The 24,864-nt window shown below is 45.5% G+C and overlaps 1 protein-coding gene and 2 long non-coding RNA genes across 3 annotated transcripts in view; 1 reads left to right on the top strand and 2 right to left on the bottom strand.

Moving 5' to 3' along the window:
* Positions 1 to 11,963, bottom strand: part of GAS6 (growth arrest specific 6) — a 41,464-nt gene extending 29,501 nt beyond the window's left edge. Inside the window, exons 1-2 of the mRNA XM_052773928.1 lie at positions 11,770 to 11,963; positions 11,038 to 11,204 (exon numbers count right to left, since the gene is read on the bottom strand). Of these exons, the coding sequence (XP_052629888.1) occupies positions 11,038 to 11,204; positions 11,770 to 11,839 (237 nt within the window). The 5' untranslated portion in view covers positions 11,840 to 11,963. The remainder of the gene's footprint in view (positions 1 to 11,037; positions 11,205 to 11,769) is intronic.
* A 1,745-nt stretch (positions 11,964 to 13,708) lies between these two features.
* On the top strand, positions 13,709 to 16,808 carry LOC128135206 (uncharacterized). The gene is made up of 2 exons (XR_008232994.1): positions 13,709 to 15,511; positions 16,046 to 16,808. It is a non-coding gene; the product is annotated as an uncharacterized LOC128135206 (long non-coding RNA).
* Positions 16,809 to 18,689: 1,881 nt separating this feature from the next.
* Positions 18,690 to 21,640, bottom strand: LOC128135207 (uncharacterized). The gene is made up of 3 exons (XR_008232995.1): positions 21,533 to 21,640; positions 19,955 to 20,025; positions 18,690 to 18,786 (listed from the first exon to the last, which is right to left on the bottom strand). It is a non-coding gene; the product is annotated as an uncharacterized LOC128135207 (long non-coding RNA).
* Positions 21,641 to 24,864: the final 3,224 nt, after the last annotated feature.

Here is a 24,864-nt window from a genome sequence, read left to right as displayed (position 1 = left end):
ACAGACACTGACCTCACCAAGCTCTCTAACCAATCTGTCCAGTAGTAAGGTCCCAGTGCATGCAAGACAAAGACAATACCTTGGCAGAAGCACCAACCTCCACAAGAGACCCAACCTTCACAAATGTAGCTTCCACAATTCCAACCTCTGTGCCTGCTGCTGCCAAGAAAACCTTAATGTATTGCCACCCCTCCTTTTTGTGACCCATCACACCTTCTGTCTGATTCCCACATATCAACCAGCAGGACTCGGACGCCAGAAGCTTCAATAGTCAAGGGCCTGGCACTGAGACACCCACAGCCTGCGGACCAGCATGTAGTACGAGTTACACACCACACGCCATGTGCCAGCAGGACAGCTCAGCAGAGACCTCGGGTTAAAAGGGAGAAACAGGAGAGACTGGGAAGTGCCTCCCATCTACACGTCTCCACCCTTCCAGAGAAGTGGAAAGGGCAGCATGAGGCCGGTCCCTCCAGGCAGGTCCTGGCTTGCTTATTTCAGCTCAGTTCAAGACCTTTCCCTTGCTGTCGAGGAGACAGAGCTGTGCTTTAACAGAAACGATTTAAGCTCTACAGCCCCCACTCCTTTCACACGAACACATGGACATGCTAGAAGCAAGTCTTTTGATGCACTCAACACAATTACTGGTTTCCACAACAGTAGTGCAAGACCTAAGAGTACATGCTTTTATTTCAGGGTAGAGTGACACCAAACACTTTTTCATGGGGTTAAGAAGTTTCTCTCCCACCTACATCCAGAGCTTATTCCTACCCTTCTAACACAGCCACTACAACACTTAGTGTGGACATCTAAAACGAGAAGAAAGCATGAGTTTAAAAGTGTCCTCAAAAAAACCAACCCAAAAAACCACACTCCCAAAACTCCAGGTTGTTCATTTTTTATATTTGCTTTTTCTTCTTAAGGGTTGCAGTGAAAGTTAAGAACAGTTTCTGTGGAGCCACCCCCACAATACCCTGCATTGGAACAACTGAGGAGAACAGCAACATGAAGGTAAGAATTCATCGGAGGGCTGTGAAGTTGAAGGGGCAGAAGTCCCTGCCAAAGGAAACCTACAACGTGACTGGGGTCACCATTTATTTTCAGCTCTATGGCCAAACCCTCCCTTAGTGGTAAAATCCAGAAGTTAGTGAAATTATACGGGGTATGCATTAGTCCCGCTGCATTTTTAGAGAAGATGGAAGAACACCAAATCAGAACAGGCGTTAACATGAGTCACTGTATAAAAATAGCCCTTCTGAAAACATAACAATGACCCTGTCTACACCAGGAAAATGTTCTCACTGTTGCTTAAAGTCATTGGCAACACTGGAAACCTCAGCCAAAAGGGCCTGCCAACTGCTTCTGTTAGTTTTTCTTGAGTATTAGGTCAGGTAAGCCTGATCAGCACTGAGTCTAAACAAAAATCATGTTTGAGCTGTAGTGGCAGCAGATAAAAGATGTAGTTTGCAGAAAGACTGTTCATGGTCCTGGGCAACTGGCTCTCGGTGGCCCTCCTTGAGCTGGGGCCTTGGACCAGATGACCTCCAGAGGTGCCTGCCAACCTCAACCAGTCTGTGATTCTGTGACTGCAGCACTGCTAATGCCGGAGGACCTCACAGACATGTCTTAGCAACGGTAATTTCTAAAAAGCACTTTCTTAGTTACCTAGTTACCTCTTAGAAAGCAGTGACACCTCCCACATTATGCCTTTTTCTCATTTCCATATAATGACTCTCCTTTTTCCTCTTTCCTTCAGGACTGAATGTTTGTCTTGGGCATGGCCTGACCTCCCCATTTATAAATGTACTGCATATTTCCACACTGCAGGCCCGCACTATCCTTGCAAAGAAATAGCTGCTACCAACCATAATTGGCTATAACTTAGTTTTTGACAGTTGTTTAAGTGTTATGACCTGAGCATGCAAATCTCATTAATGCTCAAGAGCTCTCCGCATTTTTTAAAACGCAGCCCTAGTCTTTTGATGCATAGAAAAAATCATGCTGAATGATTAGGCCTCCCTCCCATATGGTGTAATTAAACAGTCCTGCAATTCAGAATTTTAAATATGTAGAACCTATAGTTATAGAGGTTATGCTCAAATCAATGCCATGTTGCTTGCACAGGCTTTCCTTCTCATTGTGAGGAACCCTACACTCAGGTTAGTTTGCTTCCTATTTTGCTTTGGGGGGATCGGCATTCTCCATGCAAGGAGCAAAGAGTACTTCTCTCCACAATTTGGCAAGTGAGGCTTTAGAGAAGCAAGCAGGTCACATTGCAGTCCAAAAGCAGCCTCCAAGCCTCATCACCTACCGCCAAAGTTACAGCTGCTTAGGGTAGCTTTTAGATTTTGTGTCCGTTTGCAAAGTATCCACTTCACAATGTCCAGCTATTCTGGTGCACACAAACTGTGACTGTCCCTTCCACCAAGTTGTTGATCTTTCCAAACTAGAAGCATTCAAGACCACCCTCTCCAGCATCACCCATTTCATAGAGACTAGGCATCTCTGCAGAATCCCAAAGGCTGGAAACAAAAAACATCTATTGTCATAGCTTCCCTTGCGCTCTTCTGAGAGGCAGGACTATTTCCCAACAGCTTACTGAGGTGCCACTTCAGCAAAAGATGTTGCTCTGCAACGAGGAAAAACCCACCAATGATTAGAATGCACAATTACAGGGAAAAAAAGTAATGAAAGGAAAGAAAAGAAGGAAAAAAAATGTTCCTGCATGCCACAGGCAAGCAAAACACATACATTTGTGAAGACATAGGGGCACAGAGAGATGATTTCTATACGTGGCCTGAGTCAGGGTTTGATCGGACAGTAACAGTGTGAAATGGATGTAACTGGTGCCAAGGACCAAATATTCCAGCAAAAATAATTTGTAGAGTGATTCCAATGAGTTGGTTGCATGTGCTTTTAAGTTATTCTTAATGCAATCCAGTCACGAATGCCTTGAGGTTTCCACCACTGCTTCAGGATTGAAAGGCTGCTTTCCTTCCAGCTGTATTAAAGTACAATTTGAAAAGAGGATCTTGATTTGATAACAGATCTTCACTCAATGTTGCTTGTTTGAATCCTTACTTGTTGCAATAGTTACAATATTTGTAGGTGTGGTTAAACTATCACTCACTTAGAAACTTCAGTCAAATTAAGCAACCTGGGATCTGACAAAACACCTAGCGTAAGTAAAAGGCTGTCTCCCTTCAACATCCTATATTGTGTCATGACTCTGCAATTATTTAAGCCGTATTTAAAATAGAACAGATTACATATTCCATCCAACATGATTTAAATGTTTGTGATCTCTTTTATAGGCTCTGTAACATTTTATCCACTGAAGTGAAGAAATACTGTATTTTTCCCGTTCCTATAATCTAATGATATTGTTTCTTAGGATTTTGCTTACCTGCAGAGGTTGCAACTCACAGTAACAGCGTTCAGCCACTTTAAGGCATCGCTGGATTTGGCCTCAGAAGGGACAGGCAAGCGAGGAATAGGGAAGTGACATCTGAGACAACACTAGGCTCTTGTGACAGAATCTGACCTCATACTTCCCTGTTCATTATTTTAACAACTAAGTAGATTTTGCTTTTCTGTTCCTGTCCTAAATGTTTTCTGGAATTGAACTAGGACTCCCTGTTCCAGGAGTCGGCCAAATGTGGTAGCTCTCCAGATGCACATGATTTCGCACGGTGCAAGCAAGACCCGTTCTCCTTTTACCTCTTCATTTCCGCACCCTTCTGTCCTGGCAGCTGTGAAGAGTGAAGACAACTCCAACACTTGTCCCCCTCCCTGGGTATCCTCCTTACTTTCCACCTTTGCTCTTCCTCTGGGTCCCACTGCCGATGCTCAAAGGAACAGGAAGAAAACCCGAAACAATAAATACGGAAACTTCCCCACAGACATGTGCATGTGCGGAGAGCCTCTAGAACAGCCGGTCATAACAAAACAGTGATGCAGGTAGAGATACAGAAGGGAGACCTGCTGAAAAACTTCCATCAGATTCTCCAAGGCTTGGTTGTTCGGTCACTTCTTTGACAGCATGAGCCGTGACAACCCTTTCTGCTTCTCCCCTGGCACCTGGCCTTCCCATCCTAAACCCACGCTGTCCTTTCCACTGCGTTGGTGCAACCCTATGTGAAGCCGCATGGTGAACTGGACGGTGGAACTGATCCAGCTGCAAAATGATCATTTTTCTCTCCAGACTACTTTTCTTTAGATCGGTTACTTAAATCGGTCCATGCAGTTGCACAAATTGCTTGCAGGAAAGATGAACAGAATAGGCAAGGGGGTTACTTACTGCAACTAGATCAGCTGAGCTCCCAAATGTGAAACCGAAGCCTAAAAAACAATGTGAGTGGAGGAGAAGTATACCTCCCTGCTATGTTCCTTCTCAGTTTGTTCTAAATCTCTGACAGTGGTTCCATCCTTGTTCTTCATACTTATCAGAAAGTAATTGCTTGTAATTCATTAAGTTCACTTAGAGTTAGAGCATACATGAACCACAACTGCCAATTGATACAGATTCAGTGTTTCTCTTACCTGATTCTTATGCAGCTGCACTAACAAACTGTATTAATTCCCGGTAGGCTGCTCCTCTTTTTTTTTTTTTTTTAATTTAAAAAGAAAATGAAATGAGCCCATGGCCACAAAACTGTTTTCTTCATTTTTTAATTGGGTTTTTCCCCTCTCACATATTTATCAAAACCTATTGTATTCCTCTGAAAAACTGACTTACCCCAACTTTATCTGCTTTTTCCATTACCTTCCTTCTTGACCCAAACCTGTATAATCCCCCTGCTTCAATTTACCATTCTTAGCATCTTTTTCCATCCTACCTTCAAAGAGCCCCTCAGCGTAATATTAGCCACTTTTGTCTTCTCTTGTTCCTTCCCTCCTGCTGCACAGGAGGTTTAGCGTGTAGTACTTCTGTGATGCGGTGTTTCAGTATTTCCAGGTCTATTCTGAACTTCTGGGCTAAACTCACACGAGTGGAAACAGATGACGATCAGGTAGGCATGAGTCCAGCAGAGTTGATGGAGCTGTGCCTGCTTCCACCAACAGCAAACTTTGCTCACCTGTCTCAATAACTTTTGATAAAGCAGCATTTAGCTAATAAATGTATGACCTGCCTTCTAAGGCAGACAGGAGTGTTTTGGTCACCCTCCTGCTACTGAAGTCCACCACCACAAACAAATGCTGTGTCTGTACTGCCAAGTAGACAGATGTACCCTGCTCCACAGTCCCAATCTGTTTGCCTTCCAGATCAGTTAGACTCGCTGGATTTTGGTACGACGCTGTCCCATCCTGCGCTTCCTTTATAAGAAACTACAGGGAGAAGGAAGAAAGGGAAGGGAGAACACCTGGTGGACACCCAGATCCCATCCCAGCTTTCTGCTGGGATGCCACTGTGGCATAAAGCTGGGCACTCAAACTTTTGTACTTCCTTCTTCTCTCCTTCAATCCATTCCTGGCCAAAAGTCTAAATCTCCCCCTATTTTCTTTCTCAAAAATCTATTAAGCAGGTACCACTGTGCCTGGGAATCCATTCTTCCATATACTGAGTCCAAGCAGGTTAAACCATCAGCACAGAGTTTTCCAGTAACTCTTTCCCTCTCTCAGATGAATTCTGCACCAAGAAGAAGAGATGGAGAAATTTATACTAGCTATAAATCTAGCCCTTCCTCCACAATCTGCCAAAATGCCATAACAAATCAGTATATTGAGAAGAATTTTCACAGCGAATAAAACCAGATCTTTGCCTGGATCTAGAAAGGAATATTCTATACAGGGATGATGACATCTGTATTTAACGATGATATCAGTATTTTGTATGTCTAGACTACACAACATTCACTAAATTACTCAAAGAAATTTTACACTGCTTAACTCTCCCAGTAACCCCTCTCCTCCCGCTACATGCCTTCATACTTTTCTGATTAGTATTTACAAATGTGTATCTACCTTGCTATTCTTAGAAATAAGACCTAAATATTGTCTGCCAAGCACCCCTCCTAAAAGATCAGAATGAAGTTTGGATGACTCTAGTCTGTGCATGCAGCTCATCTGTGTTATGTCATGTAATGGAACAAATAAAGAAATAAAACTAATGAGTCAGTAACACTATGAAAACCAACCAAACTGACCATTATCACACCCTATACATTGCTTCATCTGCATTTCAGTTTCCCGATAAACCCAGCCTAGCAGAAAGAATGCTGACATTGCTGGATGTTTTGTTAGGATCAGTAATTTTCAAGACATGACAGCAAAAATCCCCCAAAAGCCTGGTCTGGTCTCACTGCTGCCCTTGCCGTGGGTGGGAGACTGGACTAGATGAGTGGACTAGAGACCTCTTCAGTCCTCTTCAGCCCGAATCACCCTGTGATTCTCTGGCAGTGTTTTGTTATCTGACAAGCCATCAATTTTAACAGCAGTTTGGATGCAAGTCCCTCAAAAAGCAGAACTCTTCATGTGCCTGCCTGTGAACAGGATGTTCATTCTGCATGCACATGAAAAGCAGCTGGCTTTCCAAGGTACTCTATTGAGGGACAAATCCATAAACAGTGAACACAGGTGGCCAGGCTGACCTACGTCAGTGCTTCTGGTGGGCCTAACACCTTTCAAAGTATTCAGCACGGCAATGTCAACGGTGACCTGCAGGAAGACCAGTAATTCTTCAACAGTAACAACAGCAAGAAAGATGTGCAGTGACGGATGATGTACTGATAAACTGTGGTACCAAACAGTTAAATGGCTGCATTCAAACACCTCCCCTATGCTCAGCCTTTCAAAACAAAGAAACTTCTAGCACAAGGACACTTTCTTGCTGTATTTATTCTTCAGTGAAATCCAACATTTCCAAGAACACCAGCAACTACACTCCCTTCTGCCCTTTGTTTTACATGCTTGGATGGCCACATTTTTAGAATAGGTCAACCAAATTCCAGAGCAGTTTTATCAGTCAGTTAACAAGCTGTAATACCTTGACTGCATACCAAGGTCAAATATTTCTGCAGTACTGCTTTTTATAAGGCCTCATCAACATTTTAAATAAGATAACATTCTTATCTCTATATCCAAGATGTTTTGCAACTTCATCCCATCTATCACACCTAGCATATCTTTTTAATAGATCACATTTAGAAACAGTCCTCATACCTCCCACGAACATGTTTTCCATCCTTATTTTTTCCCACCATATTATCTTTTCATTTTTCTGTTTGGTACCTCTAGCATAAATGAAATTATAAAACAGGAACCATCCCAGAATTCTGCAATAATATCCAAGGATGTTATAATCAGCTTCATGAAAAAGATAGGCTGCAAGACTCATTAACCCAGGCTCACACTTGTTTTTACCATGTATAGTCATACAAATGGCACAGACTGAGTTTTGTTCTGCCTCCTAAAAAAACCAAAAAACCACCAGTCTAAAAATGTTTCAATTGATCTTCCTTCCTCCAGTCTGGGCGAGCTGATATTTATATTTTCCGTAACATAAAAGACAAAAGCTGCACTAGCCTGCAAATGAATGGGTATTTAGCCCCGCCTAATACACTATTCTTAGCAGTTGATGTAAGTAATCACACACGTGGCAACACCCGCATTCAGGTTTCAGAGAATGTGTATCTTCTGCTGACTGCCTGCAGATGTTGCTTTGGAAAGCTGATCCCTGAAACAATGGAAGGCATGGAAAAAGGGTGCTCTGATACAGGTACACAACATTTCATTTCTGTTTACTGGTCTGTCCACTGTATCCTTCCGTAAAATGTTATTCTTGGCTAGATGTTATAATTGTCTGGATCAAGCTCTGGTTTTACCTGGGAAGCATCACGCAAGCTATGCTACAACCTTGCTTCATCTTACCTGAACTACTGCAGCTGTCTGATGAATCAGTTAATGCAATTTCCTATTACATCTTTAAGTCATAGTTCTTGAAATTAGGCCTTGGAATTCTCTTCACGCAACCATAGGAGAGCTAAGAATGGCAAGGTTTGTAAGGAAGACTCATACATTTCATTAGATCATCTGATGGGGGAGACAGGGAAGAGAGACAACACTTCTGTGCTCACATCGCAAGCCTTTCCTGAGGTCGAACAGAGAAGCAGCAAGCTATTAACTAATCTCAAACTAACCTTCAGCTGTCAAGGCTGAAAGACCACTGCTCCCATGGGACAGTAAACGGCCAGTGCCTACATTCGTGCTCATCTGGCGCTTTAAAGCATAAAACCTGGGAGATGCAACAGCACAGATCAGCAGTGCACTGATGTGTTCCTCACTGCTTGCCTACTGCGAGGGTAGCCACACGGCTCAGCGCAGGACAAGAAGTGCTGCAGCCGTTTCTTTCTGCTACAACCTAAGTAGTTAATCCCTGTGACCAGGTTCAGCAGGCAGAGACAAAAATTTCAGCCTTCCTAAACTACAAGGAATCATCAGCTGTCAACAGCAAGCTGTACATTTCCCTGGTCAATAGAAAGTCCTCACTTTACCAGCATAGATCAGCTGCAGCCTGACAACAGGCTGAAGCATGACTGCAGTTACTGTAATTCCTCAAACTGCTAGGCATTGTTTATCAACAGTTTTCATCTTCCCTGAGTCAAATCTGTCTCAGCTAGCTTCCTTCTTCTGTCAGTCACCAGGACAGGACGTACAACGCAGCATCGGTGACATGACAGCATGATGACTTCCTAGCATTTAAGAAACGCTTCCGTTACCTCAGGCGCGTATTAATACTCTGTCCATCAAATCCACAAATGCTGCCAGAAGAGTAGTCACCTATGCCTTACAAAGCACTGAAGGCTTCCAACGGGTAGAGTAATAACAGCCCCTATACATGACCTCTGCCACCGTGCATTAGAAAACTGCTACTGAACAGCAGCTGCTGCCTTCATGTCACATACTGATTGCAAAATGGATAGGAAGGGCCATAAATCCCCCTGATAGGCGGTGGCACACTTGCTTCCCAGTCAAATTGAAGCAAAGTAACAGCAAGGAGTAGGACACACTGCACGTAACAAGCAAGTTCACAGCTCTTGGGAGGTTTGTGTTTCAGAAAAGGTAGGATCTTATGTCACTGCAGACCTAAAAGTATTATAAAATACAGCACTTCTTTGGTGTAGAAGCGCATGTAAAATAAACAAGGGGGCACAGACACAAGAAGCTCATCTAGCCTTAGTGGTATTTCTCCAGAGGTTTGCAGAGGTAGAGAGAGACCTAGCTGCAGTAACAAAGGAAATGCACCAAAAAAATCAAAATCATTTGCAATGACAGAAAGTTTGCATTGTCCTGCAAAACACGCTTAAATGGCATGACTGGATCTTAGAGAATTTATATTACACATTAAAAGATTTTAAACCAAAATGATGTCATTATTTTCATTACAGTAGGAAAACTGTATATTTTTTCCAATACACAAAATAAGTACCAAATACTGTTAAAAACCCCTGACACATTTACACAGCCTACCACCCCCTAAACTGATCTATCGATGCATCGCCTTTGGCTACTTTCTTGGCCAGAAGCCAGTTAGCAAAACTGGTGACCTCAGATTACCTTTTTTCCAGAATGCTACAAAATCACATTTGGGATATTTTTTCCTGCATTTGCTGCTATATGGTGAATATCTATACTGAGCTTAAAGTTATGTTATTCAATGTGAATATGGAAATAGTTGTGCCGGCCACTCTCACCACATTAGTTATCCATATTCTGTATTAGTTCAGTTTTACAGGACAGAAGCAAACACTGCTGCATGCAGATGTGACTGCACGTACACGTAAGAGGTGGACCGTTAAACACTGCCTGGGCAAGTGTTCCGTATTAAGCTCTAAATTAAAGATTGTCAAAAAGAAAAGCCAGCATCACAACATTTTTGCCGTACTTACTACTGCCTTGTGACAACAAGCTACTGCACTCTATATCCAGCGCTGAGCCTGCTAATGAAGCACACATGTCAAGACTTGTCTGACCGAAGCATAAAACATCTCCCGAGTCCCTCCCTTGCCTGTGGTGTGTGTGTGTCTCTGCACACACACACACACGCACATACACTCTCTCTGTCTCTCTCTGTCCTATCTTCTCCCTAGAGCACCATACCATTAACAGGAACACGCTGTGCAATATCAAGCTTTAGTTTGAACACCAAGAAGAATCTACTTCCCACTGCTAAATCAATGCCAGATAATCTCAGCAATGAGAGAAGCCTATCCAAAACAGCGTGGAGAGGAGGTGTAAAGTAACTGGAAGAGTAAGCCAAGCTTAGTAAAGCAACACAACTGCATCCACACGCTGTCCAAAGTGCAGAGAAGACTGAAGTGAAAGTCAGCCTTGAGAAGACTGGGAAAGCCAGCTCCACGTGCGGTGTGCAGGCTGTAACTGCGTGAATCCACGCTTAGTGTTAGAAGTGCAGCAGTACCAACATTCCCGCACACGTGCTCTCCTGCTGTTGTAGTGTCAGGTCCCGAACCTACCGACTCAAAAATGCTGACCAAGCTGAATATGGCCTAAAAAGGATTACAGTGTGTTTACGACATACTTCTTCAGAGAAACCCCTATTCCGACATGCGCCACATCATCAAGGGGATTTTAAACACAGCTGGGATGGGAGGGTGAAGGAAAGAGCGATGGTAAGGTGTCCAGACAGAGAAGCCCATAGCGTTAGGTCGCACTGATCTGGCTTCATGGATTTACACCGCAGGGGAACAGGGCCCTTCCGCTCTGCGGAGACAGCAGTCATGGCAGCAGGCAGCAGGCACCAGGCTGGGCTGCTCACCCAGGCCACCCTCACCCAGGCCAGGCCACCCTCACCCAGGCACTTCTAACTGGACAGCACGGACAGAGCCCTTGAGCAGGCCGAGTGCTAGTTACACCCTATGGCTTCCAGTCATCCCCCCCATGATTCTGGTTGTTCCTCCTCCTCCTCCTCCTCCCAAGGGCTTCCCCAGCTGCGCAGGCAGCCCCAGATGGCGGGAAGGAGGACGGGAGGGCAAAGCCGGACAACCCACCCCAATCCCGGCGGCGGCTCTGCGCCCTTACCGTCTCGGGGTCGTTCTCAAACACCTCCCGGGCCTCCTCCTTGCTGCAGTGCTCCTCCACGCACTCCCTCTCCAGGTGCCCTTGCTTGGTCTCCTCGAAGATCTGGTAAGCTCGCCGCTGCCTCTGCCTCAGGAACTGGGCAGCCTCCGGGGCGCGCAGCAGCACGGCTGGGCCGCCGAAACCCGGGCCCGCGGGGGGGGGGGGGGGGCATGGGGGTCGAGGAGGAGGAGGAGGAGAGCAGCAGGAGGAAGGAGAGCCAACGGCGAACAGCTGAGCCCGCCTGGCCGCCCTCTACACCCGCACCAAACCGCCCGGCCAGGGGTCACCGACCGCCTCGCCGTGTGGCACCGAGTCCCCTACCCGGCACCCCCCCCCCCCCCCCGCCGCCTCCCGTGGGTCGGCTCGGCCTCAGCGCGGCCCCCTCACGCCGCCGGCCCCCTCACGCCGCCGGCCCCCTCACGCCGCCGGCCCCCTCACGCCGCCGGCCCCCTCACGCCGCCGGCCCCCTCACGCCGCCGGCCCCCTCACGCCGCCGGCCCCCGCCGTGAAGCTGCGCATCCCCCGCCACCTTCACCTCAGCCGCAGCGTCCCCCCCCCCCCCCGACCCCGCACTCCCACCACACGGGGCCGGTGGGCGATGTTGGGGCGGCGTGGGCGGGAGGGACAGACACCACCCCCCCCCCCCCCCCGTGTGTGTGTGTGTGTCCCCGCCGCCGTCCCCTCAGTACTCACTCTGTGAGGAGTCCGCCGCCAGCAGGACGAGCAGCAGGGCGGCCCCGAGGGGAGCCGCGGGATGCGGCATGATGCGGCGGCGGCCGGGGCCGGGCGCTGGCGGAGCGGAACGGAGCTGGGCGGCGGCGGCGGCGGCGCGGGCGGGGAAGGCGCTGCTACTGCGGGAGCGCCGAGCCGGGGAGGGCTGCTCGCCCGTCCTACCCGCTCGTTCGGCCAAGTCACCGCCGAGCCCCGGCTAAAGGGACACACCTCACGGCGGGGCAACGGCCCGGCCCCTCGTACCTGCCGGGCCAAGGCCGCGCCGAGCCGCGGGGGAGTATTTAACGGGGAGCCGGGCCGATGGGCGGACAGCAGGGCCCGGGGAGCGGAGGGGAAGGCGGGTCCCTTTACCTCCGGCCGGGCTGCGCTGGCGGGCGCATCTCTGGAGTCGCTGCGGGGCTCATCACCGCAGAGGGAGAAGCTGGCACCCAACCCAGTCCCGCCTTAAATTAGGAACTTGGCCTCTCCCCACACCCCGGTAACGTATTTGCTTCACGACCGCGTTTTCGGTTTATTCCGCTATTTTAGGATAAACTCCTCAGGGAAGAGATGGATGTGGTTTACACCGATACGTTGCTAAGCCGTCCTTTGCTGTCCTTCGTCCATCCGTAGTCACACGGGACACGTCCGATGTGGGAAACCCCGCTAGCTGTAAGCCGGGTCTGCGCTTCGACCGCCTATTGCCACCGCTTCAAAGCTGCCCCTGTCCTCCGTGCTGCCCCACAGGTGGGGAAACGTGATGGGCAACTGGAGTAACACCAAATCTGTGCATTCTTCAAGGTGACTTTAATCATAGAATCATTTAGGTTGGAAAAGACCTTCAAGGTCATCGAGTCCAACCATCATCCATGCCCGCTAAACCATGTTCTGGAGTAATGGCGTAACTGGGGTGAAAAAAAGAACTCGTCTAGTGTAATTTTAGTATTTAGGTGTATCTAATACAGACTTTGTGTCTCCACAATAAATTGCTGCAAACATAATGTGACAAGTGTAAACAATGTATTTATATTACATATAGTTGAAGTAAAGCACATGAAAACGTAAGAGCCAGCCTACTCATTCAAAGCAACCATCCCTAGGCTCGTATCTTCTGCCTGACAATGGCCAATAGTACACATATAGGCAAGAGGTATAAAAACACATCAACCACCATGGAGTGGTCTTTTCTTTCTGTTTTCAGCTTCTGAAGTGCAGAGGAAGAGCTCTCTCTGGTAAAAACTGTGTCTGCTGTCACGCTAACAGCCACAAATGTACCTTTTCTCCATGAATTTGTCAAACAGCTTTTTGATCCGCTGTTACTTCTGGCCTCCAGGAGTGGCAGCAAGGTCCCAAATGTGCACAAAGGCTAGACAGGAACATTTCCCCAGCAGTTTTAAATCCAGTGCTTAATGATTTTCTAGGGTACTTGAATTTTCGTCATCTAAGAAATAATGAATTATCATGCCCTATCTGTTTTCACCATGCCATTTTATAGACTTCTCTCATATGCTTTCAGAACCATCCCTTTTCCTAAACTATGAAGCTTTGGTCTATTATTTGTTTCCAAACCCCTTTGAGCTGGCATTGCTCAAAGAGGCAGTCCCACCAGTCCCCGTTGCTTGTTCCTGTCCTTTGGTCACGTCCACTTCTTGTGCTGGCATGCAGCGAACCTGATCAGAGTAACCCAACAAAAATGATTAATTTTAATTCAGATCAGTTCCCCCACTGAGTTGCTGCACAGACACCAAAAGGCAGAGGCTTTCAGGGGTAGCAGCGAGTAGCCGCAAGCGAAGGGAGCGTGGCCCTGCTCATTTCAGCAGCAGAGCTGGCCGAAACGGCTTGTGAAGCTATAGCTGCAGGCAGAGATTTCCTAGGACTGGCTGCCACTTTCCTCCCTCCGTCGTGTGTCCCCCTGCCCACGTCCGGAGATGTGGCTGTGCCATTTCAGCTCGCTCACATGGCAGAAAACTCTTCCCTTCTTTCTGTGCGTGTATGGATTCTACCAGGTTACTGTGCTGAACCAGCTCGGCGACAGGACGAAGAGGCGTGGAGTGGGATTGCAGCAGTAAATCCGTAGGCTGCTGTGGGATTGCAGCCGGTGCCCCTCATACAGAAGCCATTCCCCATCTTTGTTTTCATCCTTCTCTGTATCTTTTCTATTTATGCTTCTTTTCAGACGAAGTGGAGAAAACTACATGCAATATTCAAGATGTGGGTTTGCAGCAGCACTGTCCTGCTTTTGTCTTACTTTTGTTTTTTCTTACTATTTCCAAACATTCCGCGGGTTCCTTTTTACTGCCTGACCTGTTCTTTCCAAAGAGCTATGAACGAAAGGTCTGAGACCTCTTTCCTGAGTAGAGTTGCTATTTTCCCGGTGGATACATATGGTGAGGGTTGCCTTCCATGGGTGCATCACTTTGCGTGTCCATATATTAAATTTCACTTGTCATTTATCAGCCTGTCACGTTAAAAGTGCTATCAAGCGATACGGCTGAGCTAATCTAACAGCTTCTTGCTACCCAAACAGGTTGTGCCACTCACTCTTCCTTCCCTCTATGCTTCCACCCTAGCCCTGGATGCACAATTCTCCCTCCCCGATCTTTGTATGGTTTTGTCACTGATGGGACCTCACAGCAAATCAATTCAGCTCACTAAGCCAACAGAAAAGTATTTCTTTTTCCTAAAGGTCTTCTGAAATTCTTGATTGCCAGTTTAAGATTTGACTGTTCAGACAAATTTTGTATTATCTGCCAACTGTCCTCATGGCATTAAACTTCTCCATAAAATTTCTGAAGAGGTTGAACAGCAGAGATTTTTGTGGGTTCTGGAAACCGATTGTGTAATCTAATGATGAGTTTCGTTTCTTTTAGATGTTTTTTTATCCTTTTGCTTTTATTCCATATGAATACACTTCGCGAGTCTGTGGTGAAAGACCAGGTCAAAAGCTTTCTGAAAATCCAGCTATGTAATGTTATCAGAACGATCCCGATCTATATAAAAATCACTCCTTGAACCTCTAATGGGTTTGCAAAACATGACATCCTACTTGATATGCAATGCTGATTCTTCTCCAACATGTCATTCAGTTTATTAATACTATTCTTTATTATAGTTTCCAGTAAGTTGCCTGGCACAGACATCAAACACTTATCTGGGTGAGCCCAGAAGTCCTTTTAACAGTCACATTTTCCACCTTCCATTCTTCTGGCACTGTAGCATTTAAGGCAGATTTAAGCAATGAGTTGCATAAAGCACCGGTTTCATTTTCTTCAGAATTCATGGCTTTATACCATCTGACCTCAGCTATCCCAGTGAGGTCTTAGGGAACATAAAAAACAGGATAGAAAAATAATGCAGAAAATATTAAAACAACATTATATGAACTGCTTGTACTCTCAGCATGTCCCATTTTAGGCTCCCTTTTGTCTTTGAAGTAGTCCAGGCACAGAGCTTTCCAGATGTAAATCTGAACCTGTAGGATTAGATTCCATTGGTTTCTAGGCACTAACCAGAAATATGCCCCAAATTTAACAAATTTCGAGAGAAGTGATTAAAAATACCACTAGAAGGTGTTTGTTAAAGACCAAAAATAAAAAAAAATAATTTGCCAGGTAACAGAGCTTGAGTCAGTTATTCCGAATTCTGATGAGTATCGGTTGGTTCATCTTCCTTACCTAATCCCAAACCAAAAACCAAGGTAGCATTTGCCTGTCAGTGCAAACCAGTGCGTAGTACGTAGCCAAGCTGCAGAAGTGTAGTGAAAGAAGGTATAACTGAACAAAGTTCCTTTAGGTTCCTGCAACTAATTACATTTGTAGGTACCACATTGTAGAATGAAACTGAAGTGACCTCAAAGGAGTAAATAGGCCTCACAACTTTAGATACTGAGTTATGGAGAAGAGGAAGGTATTCCCAAGTGTGCCCTTCCTTCCTTCCATCCATCATTCATTCAGCCAGGGGTTCTTGTCAACTTCTGAAGGACCAGCTTTTCCATGTAATGTAATTGTTTGTTCTCGAGGAAAAATTGATTAGACTTGCGTGCTACTGCCAAAGTATCTCAGATTTTAGGGACAAGTGACTGTTTCACATACTCATGCCACATTCATTGCTTGTTCTTTTTCCTTCAGAAGTGCTCCAAAAATGACATTCCTATTTTTTTTTTTTTCTATTCTATGAGGAGGGAGGAGTAAAAGGATGTGAGATTACATCAGAAAGTTTAAAGAATTAAATGACTGTGGAAGGCAGCATACTTAACCAGGACATCCCTGTGAGAGTAAGCAAGCTGATTCCATGATCCTTGACCTGAATGCCCTACAGGCTGGGCACATGCCAAATATGCTCAGCACATTGAGATCTGGAACTTGCTGTTTAGTTGTGTGAACTACAATTCACAGCCTGATGCCAGGAAATAAACTGGAGATTTCAAGGACAGGAAGCGCTGAACTGTCGTCGTCCCCTCCGCGCCTGTCTTGGTTCCAGGTCAATGGGATTTCCTTTCATTAGAGGTCAAAATGATGACCGAAAATGACTTTAGGCATCAGCAAAACCAAATTGCTCACCTGGACAGTGGCACCCCCTCTGCGGCAAGCGAGGCCACGTGCAAATTCCTGGGCAGAACGTGCCACCGTCCTCCGTGTGTGATCTGTCAGACTAAATGGCACTGAGCAAAAGCACCAGAACTCCTGCCCCAGCCTACGGTACATCGTGGCTCCCTGTTCGTTAAATACCGCTGCAGGTCATCGAAGGGATGAGGTGGGCATGGAGGAGCAGAGGGTCTCTTTTCTGTGCAACCTGAGTCACCACGATGCAGTTAGCACCGAGCACCGGGGAGGCAGGAAGCCCGACGAGGCTGTTTTATTTTTCACGGCAAGAAGACGTTGCAGAGAAGGAGAAACTGGAAGAGGTCCTTACATAACTGACTCTGCTTTTTACTTCTTACTCCCTTTGAAAGAATAGCTTTGAAAAGAACAGCTTTGAAAAGAACAGCTTTGAAAAGAATAGCTTTGAAAAGAATAGCTTTGCTTTCCTCCATTTGGGAAAAGACCTCTGGATCCCTGGGATCCAACCGTTAGATTGGGGAGTTAACTTCTTTGTCAGGGAAGCCCAGATCCTTTACCACGCGCCTGCCTTTGCGTGTCTGTTATCCAGTTAAGGATATGATGTTAAGGTGTAATAGATTTCTTGCTTGAGGATAAAGCGCCCATCGTACCATTACTAAATGCTTCTATCATATCTCTTTATGTTGCTATTTGGCATTAAAATTCTGTAGAGGTCGAAAAACATCTTGATTTTCACCCACATGTGAGCAGGCAGGGAAGGGAGCTCACAAACTGGAACCACTGTGGGCAGACAGACTATATATAGCTCTGGGATGTCCCTGACAGGTAATTTACATCAAAAAAGCAGCACTCCAAATATCCTACTGTCTTCGCATGCGCGCGCACACACACACACACACACAAATTTTGATGGTATGGAAAAATCACACAGAAAATCCTTACTGAAACAGCATCGTTTTGAAGAAGAGCTGAGGATTTGTATTTCTGCTTCACCCAAAGATGAAAAAGCTCCTATAGCAGTGTGTGGAACTTCCCCAGATGGACCTAGGTTAATGAGAAAAAGTATGGGTTACCAGGCTAAAGATTTAAGATTTCTTCTCATCATCAGCAGGAATTGAACGCCGAGTGCAAGGCAGGAACCTTTCATGGTACCAATGCAACCCCTGCTGCTTGGGAAACCCAAGTGATGGATCAGGCTGGACCTTCTCCTAAAGTGCACTGACACAGATGAGCTGGGGCTTTTTGCACAGCCTGCACTTTCCTTTTTAAAAACAACAGAGTTTGAAACATGTCAGCTTCACTTAATGTCTGGCTGTAAAATGAATCAAAATAAATCAAAATCGTAATCTGTTTGTATTAATGAGAAGAGAAAGCTGGAAGGGTAAAAAAAGAATAGGATGCAAGCCTTCTAAGAAGATTTCAAGGCCCTCAGTGTAACGACGGATGGTCATGCAGCTCCGTTGAAAGATGTTACTAATGCATGTGTGAAACCTTATTCAAAGATACAGATTGACGTAACATGAGAACGGCGATGAAAAAGGATCCATCAGAAAGATGAGGAACTGCAGATAAGAGCAATTAGAAGCCATGCTTTGATTCAGGCTATTTTCACATCCCTGGATAAATATGAAAAATTACTCTCTCCTCTTCCAAATATAAATCCTTCCTGGAGCCACACAAACATGTGTCTTTGTTCAGATCAGGCCAATGTTTTTGTGGGAGGATGTGAAATTTCATCAAGAGGTCTCCAATAATGCTAATGGCATAAAATTCCTCTTATCCAGTATGTTCAAATTAAACATTTTCTAATAATAACAAACACAGAAAAGGTCCCATTATACCGCTTAGCTCTTTTGAGTGATTAGCATATATTAACTCAATAAGAAAAGGGTTAACTTTCAAAATATGCTTAATTTTAGTGGAGGAAGAAATGGATGAGAAGAATAAGCAAATGTAGATTAGAGAGAGGGAAAAAAGACTTGGATAAAGAAATGGAGCTGGGTGCATGGAGAGAGATGTAGAAGAAAGGTTATTCCTCTTTCACACATCATTTACTTAAAAAGAAACTTAGTAAGAGACTCCAAAACTAGTATCACTCTTCAATGAGGGATCCAAAACCCATTTTCTGACAGTGATGCATTATGCTGGAGGGAGAAAAAGAGAAAGGCTCCTTTTCCTGCAAGTGCTAGTCGTGCCCATGTCCATATGCTGGACTGAATGACCAGAGGAATAACCTTTGCAAGGGACCAGTTTCTCTTCAGGGCTGTTGGTTTGCCTGCTGAATGCTGCTCTGCAGCCAAGACAACTGAACCTTGCACCAACATGGAAGGATCTGCTTCTTCTTCTCTCTTCTCTGCTGTCTTCATCCCGCTGGAAATGTGCTGAGTTAAAACACGAGGCATCCCAGTGATGAAGAAACTACGGTGACCTGTCTGCTTGCCTGGAAAGAGTCAAGAGAAAAGGCGGCGTCAACATCTGGAGCACATTTCTGACCTACACTGAGGACAGGAGTTCAACAAGCCCGAATCCCAAACCAGACTTTGAATATGAATGAACTTTTGAGTGATGTAAGGTGTTTCATAAATATTGCTAGTGGATGTGATTTGTGTTTTATTAGGCCAGCTGTATATTAATATACTATGAATGAGGTCATCATAGTTTCTATTCCTATGCATTCCACATGTGCTTCTTTTCTAGGGGATTTTTAGTTGCTTGAATAAAGCCTAAAATACATATATATAAATTCAAGGGTGACATGAGGAGTAAAAGAACATTGCAGCAAAACAGTAAGAACAAATATAAGCCCATACAGTGTGTTATGCCCTACAAAACTGCACCAGGGATAACAAAACCACTGAGCTGGCAAGTGGAATTGCTGAGAGATTATGTGAGTGTGAGCTGTCTCTCTGAGGCAGGAGGGAGTGTACTGATAGCCATTAATGCCTTTGAAATGGGCTTCTTGGCAGAAGAGCATGATGTATTCTTTATTGTGCTTGTTAACTCAAAACAATAAACACATAACTTAAAAATCACTTGTATATTGAAAAAAGTTGTCTTCTTGGAAGTCAGTGGCTAAACTCCCAGCTGTATGACACAAAATAATGGGATGCTGGGAGTCAAAACCATAATTTTCACGAGATGTGGCTCTTGCAAATGCTCTGAGCTCTTAGAGGGGACCCCACGCTGAAGCAGCCTCCGTGCATCGATCCAGGAGAAGAGCTGTCGCTGCAGAGCAGCTCCCAAACCCTGGTCCCTGGGGCAGCTGCTGGTGGTTGGGGAGAGTTGCCTGGGAACACGGAGCTGCCGCCTTCTCATTTCCAGCTGTTAAATTGTATAGAAAGGAGCTGAATAATACCAGAATAGAAACCTAGCTTATCATTTGCCAGGTTTAACAGAACAGAATAGGAGCCATTTAATGGCATCTTTAAATTGTTTACCAGGATAACATAGTTCCTTACTGGCAAAGTAAGCAAAACCATTTCAGCCTGTTGCCACAAGGACCATTTCTCCTGTGAATGCGTTTTATTTTAAGCAGGTGGAAAAGCTGGTAAGTCATCAGTAAGCTCTTGTGCTGATCAGCGCAGCGACGCTTTGGTTTTGTCACCCACCTTTTTCCTATTAGCAGCAGGAAACACTGAGCTCCTTGCCAAAGCCAAGTGCATCCATTCTTTTATTGTCCCTAAATAAAGGGCAAACAAAAGGGGTAACATAAGTAAAAATTCCACAAATGTGAAGAACCTTAAACAGAAGCCAGTCGCTATTTCCATATTATGTGCACATACACCCCCCCTCGGCTTCCTGTTTGTGTATATATATAGACATATAGGTTCAGTGGCTGAAAATATGTTTACTAAATTTACTAAATATGGCAAGGATGACATTTTTGCCCTCTGGACTACATTTTTATTATTTTGTATTCAAAGGAGACGAGTCTTTGCAGCAGAATTCTAGCATGTCTGTGTTGCAAAATGAAAACAGGGCTTTCTGTAATCTTTTATTGATTAGCTTCTTTTTCCAACACCGTTTGTCAGTGGGATGCTGTTACCTCTGGCGTGTGCGAAGGATGGCGAAAAGGTAATAGCAGAGGGGATTCTACCAGAGCAGGACAAGAAATAGACATAACTGAGAAACTGAAAAGTCATTTTTGGAAAGTGCATGCAAAGATACATATTAAAATATCAAAATTTAGATTTACTTTTTGAATGGAAAATAGAATATCTGATGTGCTGGTTTCTCCATCCAAATGTAAATTTGAGTATTTATATTTTGATAATACTAATAATACTACTACTAATACCAATAATAATAGCAAGAGTTCTGAGTTTATTTCTAAAACAGAAAGTGTTCTGTTTTGGTTTTGTTTTTTTCTGGAAGGGAAATTCTAGCTGTCTGGTTTGGGAGGCAATGAGAAGTGAATGAGGCCTGTTAACATCTTTGCGGGAGACAAAGAAAAATGGAAGTAGTGGTCAGGCCAGAGCAGATGGTTATCTTGCTGTAAGCCTGCCATCACCGAGGGAAGGAGTTTCCAGATGTCGTGTTGTTGAGCAGCCTGTGATCGACTGCCATGAAATTTCCATCTCCCAAAGCTGGAGGAAAGGAGAACGCTTTCAAAAACCCAAAGCAGCAAACCAAAAGGAGGTGTGAGGTACAGAGGACGGCTCGCAAGTCCTGGGAAAGAAAGGTGGCATTGAGGGGGGCTTGGGTATGGGATGCAGCCCAACAAAGAGCTGCTCGCGGAGTCTGCGTCCGCTCCTTTGGAGGGTGCTGGCAACAGAAAGAAAAGAAGACCTGTTTTGGTTTAAATTCAAAAAATCATAGTTCAGCAACATGTTATTTTAACCAGGAAAATTAGGGAGGGAGAGGGATATCTAGGTGAAGTATTGCTTCCCTTTTCAATTATAGATTGCTCTGAAAGATAAGGTAATGTGACAATACTTTGCCAGTGAGGGCTGGTTTTGAGCCTGTGCTGTGCTATGTGTATCAAATACCAAAACTTTCTAACATTGGTACTTAAAATGGGCAAGAAGTATATGCCAAGAAACCACGTTTCATTCCTGTGCAAGCTAGTCTTCGGGTAAACTTATCGATGTTCTCGCCTCTGTAAGAAATCTTTGTGCTTTAGGAAGACAGTGATGTTGTGAAAAGAAAAAACAGGAGGCATACACAAAAATAAAAACAGTCTGTACCTCCATCCATAGATGCATCCAAATATTCACATATGTGTATCTCCATATCCACATACGTATTGCCATGTCCCAGTGTCCTACAAACACGAATCAGTTAAGCTTCTTATAACACTTCTCTGAGACAGGAAGGTATTATTCCTGTTTACAGACTAGAAAGCTGAAGCCTCGAGGTGAGGAAGCTCAAACGTAAAATCCAGGAAAAGCTGGAATTGACTTTATTTTTTTATGTCCAAGGCTTTTTTTTTTTATGTCCAAGGTTTACAATACCATCTTTTCTTTCCAGTGTTTGACTTGGTTTCAAAATTTCTACGGCAAAGAGAAAAATCATGGGATAGAATAGCATTCAAATAAAAGGAGAGAATTATTGTTTCCTTTTAAGTTGAGAGAGAGAAAATCTTGTCCCCATCTCAGCTTATATCAGAGCAGTAATTTTGAAATGAAAGTCTGATTCTTCAAAAAGCAATATATTTTGCTGTCACTGATGCCGGCTGGGTCTGCAAGCTCTACCACAGGAAGAGGTGAATAAGCGGTTGAGAAAACCTCTGAACGAATTACACTCAGACCACAATAATTAAAGCCCTTCTTGGATCTTAAGGACTGGAACCAGAAAAACCAATGGTCCAAAAGACCCAGTTCAGCACCACTGCATTTTGACGTGGGCAGACCAGCGCGCCATACAAAACACAGCAGCAACACCCCTTTAAAAGGAATAAAGAGGGCAAAGCAAGTCTGGAGGGGCAGCAACCCCTTTTACAGACTGGCGCAAGGGGCAGATTAATCCATCCCCACTGCAGGACATGGGCTGGGGGCTTTCTTCAGCCTGTGGTGCCGACCCCTCGTCCCTGAGGAACGCACCCTCGCTTCCTATAAACAGCGCTGTGAAGCGGTGGAGGTGATGGAGAAGAGAATTGTGATACTGTGGCGTATGGAGAGGACACTCAGCAGGGACTAGGGTATCTCCTATGTTAGCTTCTTGCAGTATTTTACCCAGTGACTGTATATTGTATGTAGGACCCAGCCTCACACTGGGTGTTGGGCTCTGCTGCAGATTCTTCGCTAGATTTATTCATAAATGACTTGTGTTGACTCTCTCCAAAGGAAACCCGGTCACCCAGTGGTTGCTCTTTGTCTATAATCACTTTGCTTTCATCTATGGTTTGGCACCAGCTGCACTGGGAAAAGGCACATAATTAGAGTTTGCTTCTATGTTATTTAACCAGAAATTCAAATTTTAAGTCCCAGAAATTACACATTGGTTATAACTAAGAAAAAAATTCAAGTACCCCTTTAAGGAGCCGGCGTTAAGCAGAATACTCCTGAGTAAGTCAAACCTATCGCAAGAAAAACACCTTAATATCTGGAAAGAAAAAAACCCCTTCAGTTGTTATCTGGCTAGAAAATTAACTTCAGCTGTTTTCTTACTAAAGTTTTCCAGTTCTTATTTTTATTAAGTGTATGTTGTTTAGACATTGTGCTCTAGAAATATTTTATTACATAAATGTTTGTATTGAGGGAGGGAGGAAAGGGTGGGGAAAAAACCAACAGATAAATCCAGCCTACTTAAGGCTTTCAGGCTGTATGTGTGTTGCAGGGAGGATCCTCACAGCATGGCTCACTATATGCCAGGTGCCTTTGCTGCCTGGAAGCGTAGCTCAGCTTTCCATACCACCGGCAACTCTGTCAAAACTAGAAATCTGTGGTATGTCCATCACTTGCGCAGACACCAGCTCTTAGGGCAGGTGCAGTAAATGCACAGCCAATGCACGTTTTGGGGGCAAAGCCCGCAAAATCCCACACGCAGTATCCCAAAGCAGGGGACTCGCTGCGTGTGGGCTGTACGAGCTGCACGCCGTCAGCAGAGGAGCTGCCCTTGCCGTGCAGCGTGGTGGGGTTGTAGCAAAGGCAGCCGGAGCTTTTCAAGGCGTTTGGTGGGAGGCGAAGGGGAAAGATGCTGCACTGCTGCTGCCCCGCGTCTCCCACGGGCAGTGCCACGCTCTAGCCTTCAGCCAGAAAAGGGCTCCTGAGGTCCAAGCTTTGTGTTAGGTGCAAAACGTAAAGTTAAGAGGCTGTGGCAATGCCACCGGTGTGACTCCCGCACGTGGGTTAACCCGTAACACGCGCGAGTTCGTGTGCGGTCCCACGCGCGTACATCCTGCACGGATGTATATGTCCACTGCGCGTGGTGAAGGTAACTGCCCTCCGCGGTGCTTCGGGTTTCTCGACTCGGGGTGCTCAGCTGTGGCCTCATCCAGAACACCGTGTGGGGAGTGACAAAACCCGACCCCAGAACCACCCCAAAGGGGGGGCAAAGGCATCCAACCTCCACCGGCCCTCCCCTTCCCTCTCCCCCCACGTGCCAAGGTATCTCCTGAGCCACCTCCGCAGCCTGATACCCACCGCCGGGAGCCGGGGAGAAGCTGCAGCACAAGCTGTTCCCATGGGATGGGACGATCCCCGCACCCCGACCCTCTCTGCCCATCCCTCGCTGCGCCGGGGGAGCAGTGTCCCCGTCCCACTCCCCGGGGGGGACACACGGGGGGCTCCTCTGACACCCACCAGTTGCAATGGGGATGCTCAGCTCCTCCTGCTGCACCTGGGAACGCTGCCTCCACCCCAAAAGGGTTCCCTCCAGCCGTGCTGCCTTTTTCCTCCCCGGTGCTCAACTTTAAATATATATTGCTATAGCATTGTGCACCTTCCCATAGGGGCCGATAAGCAGATTGCAAAGGCTCATTTTTTTTCTGGAAAGGCAGAAAACTAATGCAAATGACATCCACTGTGGGTTTTGATATGTGCAGCTTGATGCTTATCAGCCCGATTGTACACCAGGGAAAGAAATGGCAGGATTGTTCTCCTTGTCTTACATTCAGTTTAACAAGAAAACCTGTGAAACTCTTTGTGTTACAGTCAAGCGTAACAGAGGCCTCCACATTTCCAGAAGTAAAGTGGGTTCTCTGGCCAAATTAAAGAAAGTGGAGAATTGCCAAAGAAAACATTTTTGTCCAGCTTAGCTTATCTGATGTTACCAGCATGTAGTGATACTTTATCGTAGCGAGTTATTTCCTCTGTTAAACATAGAAGCAGGAGCAAGCATGGATAAACAATGCATGCAACCAAACCCCAAACGTTTAACTATTTTAGCTTACCGTGGCGGGAAGCAGGGGCGGAGGGGGAAGAGATAAAATTAAGCATTCCTCAGAGCCCAGCTACTGCTTTCTGTACTAGAATTGCCTCAATCAGAGCAGAAAGCCTGAAGCACAGAGTAAGCGGCTGTCCAGCACATAAAATTTTATGCTCCCGAGACAATATACAAAGGGCCAAAGGGATTTTCC

The sequence above is a fragment of the Harpia harpyja genome, chromosome 22 (genome assembly GCF_026419915.1).
Source record: "Harpia harpyja isolate bHarHar1 chromosome 22, bHarHar1 primary haplotype, whole genome shotgun sequence".
NCBI lineage: Eukaryota > Metazoa > Chordata > Aves > Accipitriformes > Accipitridae > Harpia > Harpia harpyja.
Note: the sequence above shows the minus strand (reverse complement) of the source record. Positions and strands in the feature narration are given on the sequence as shown.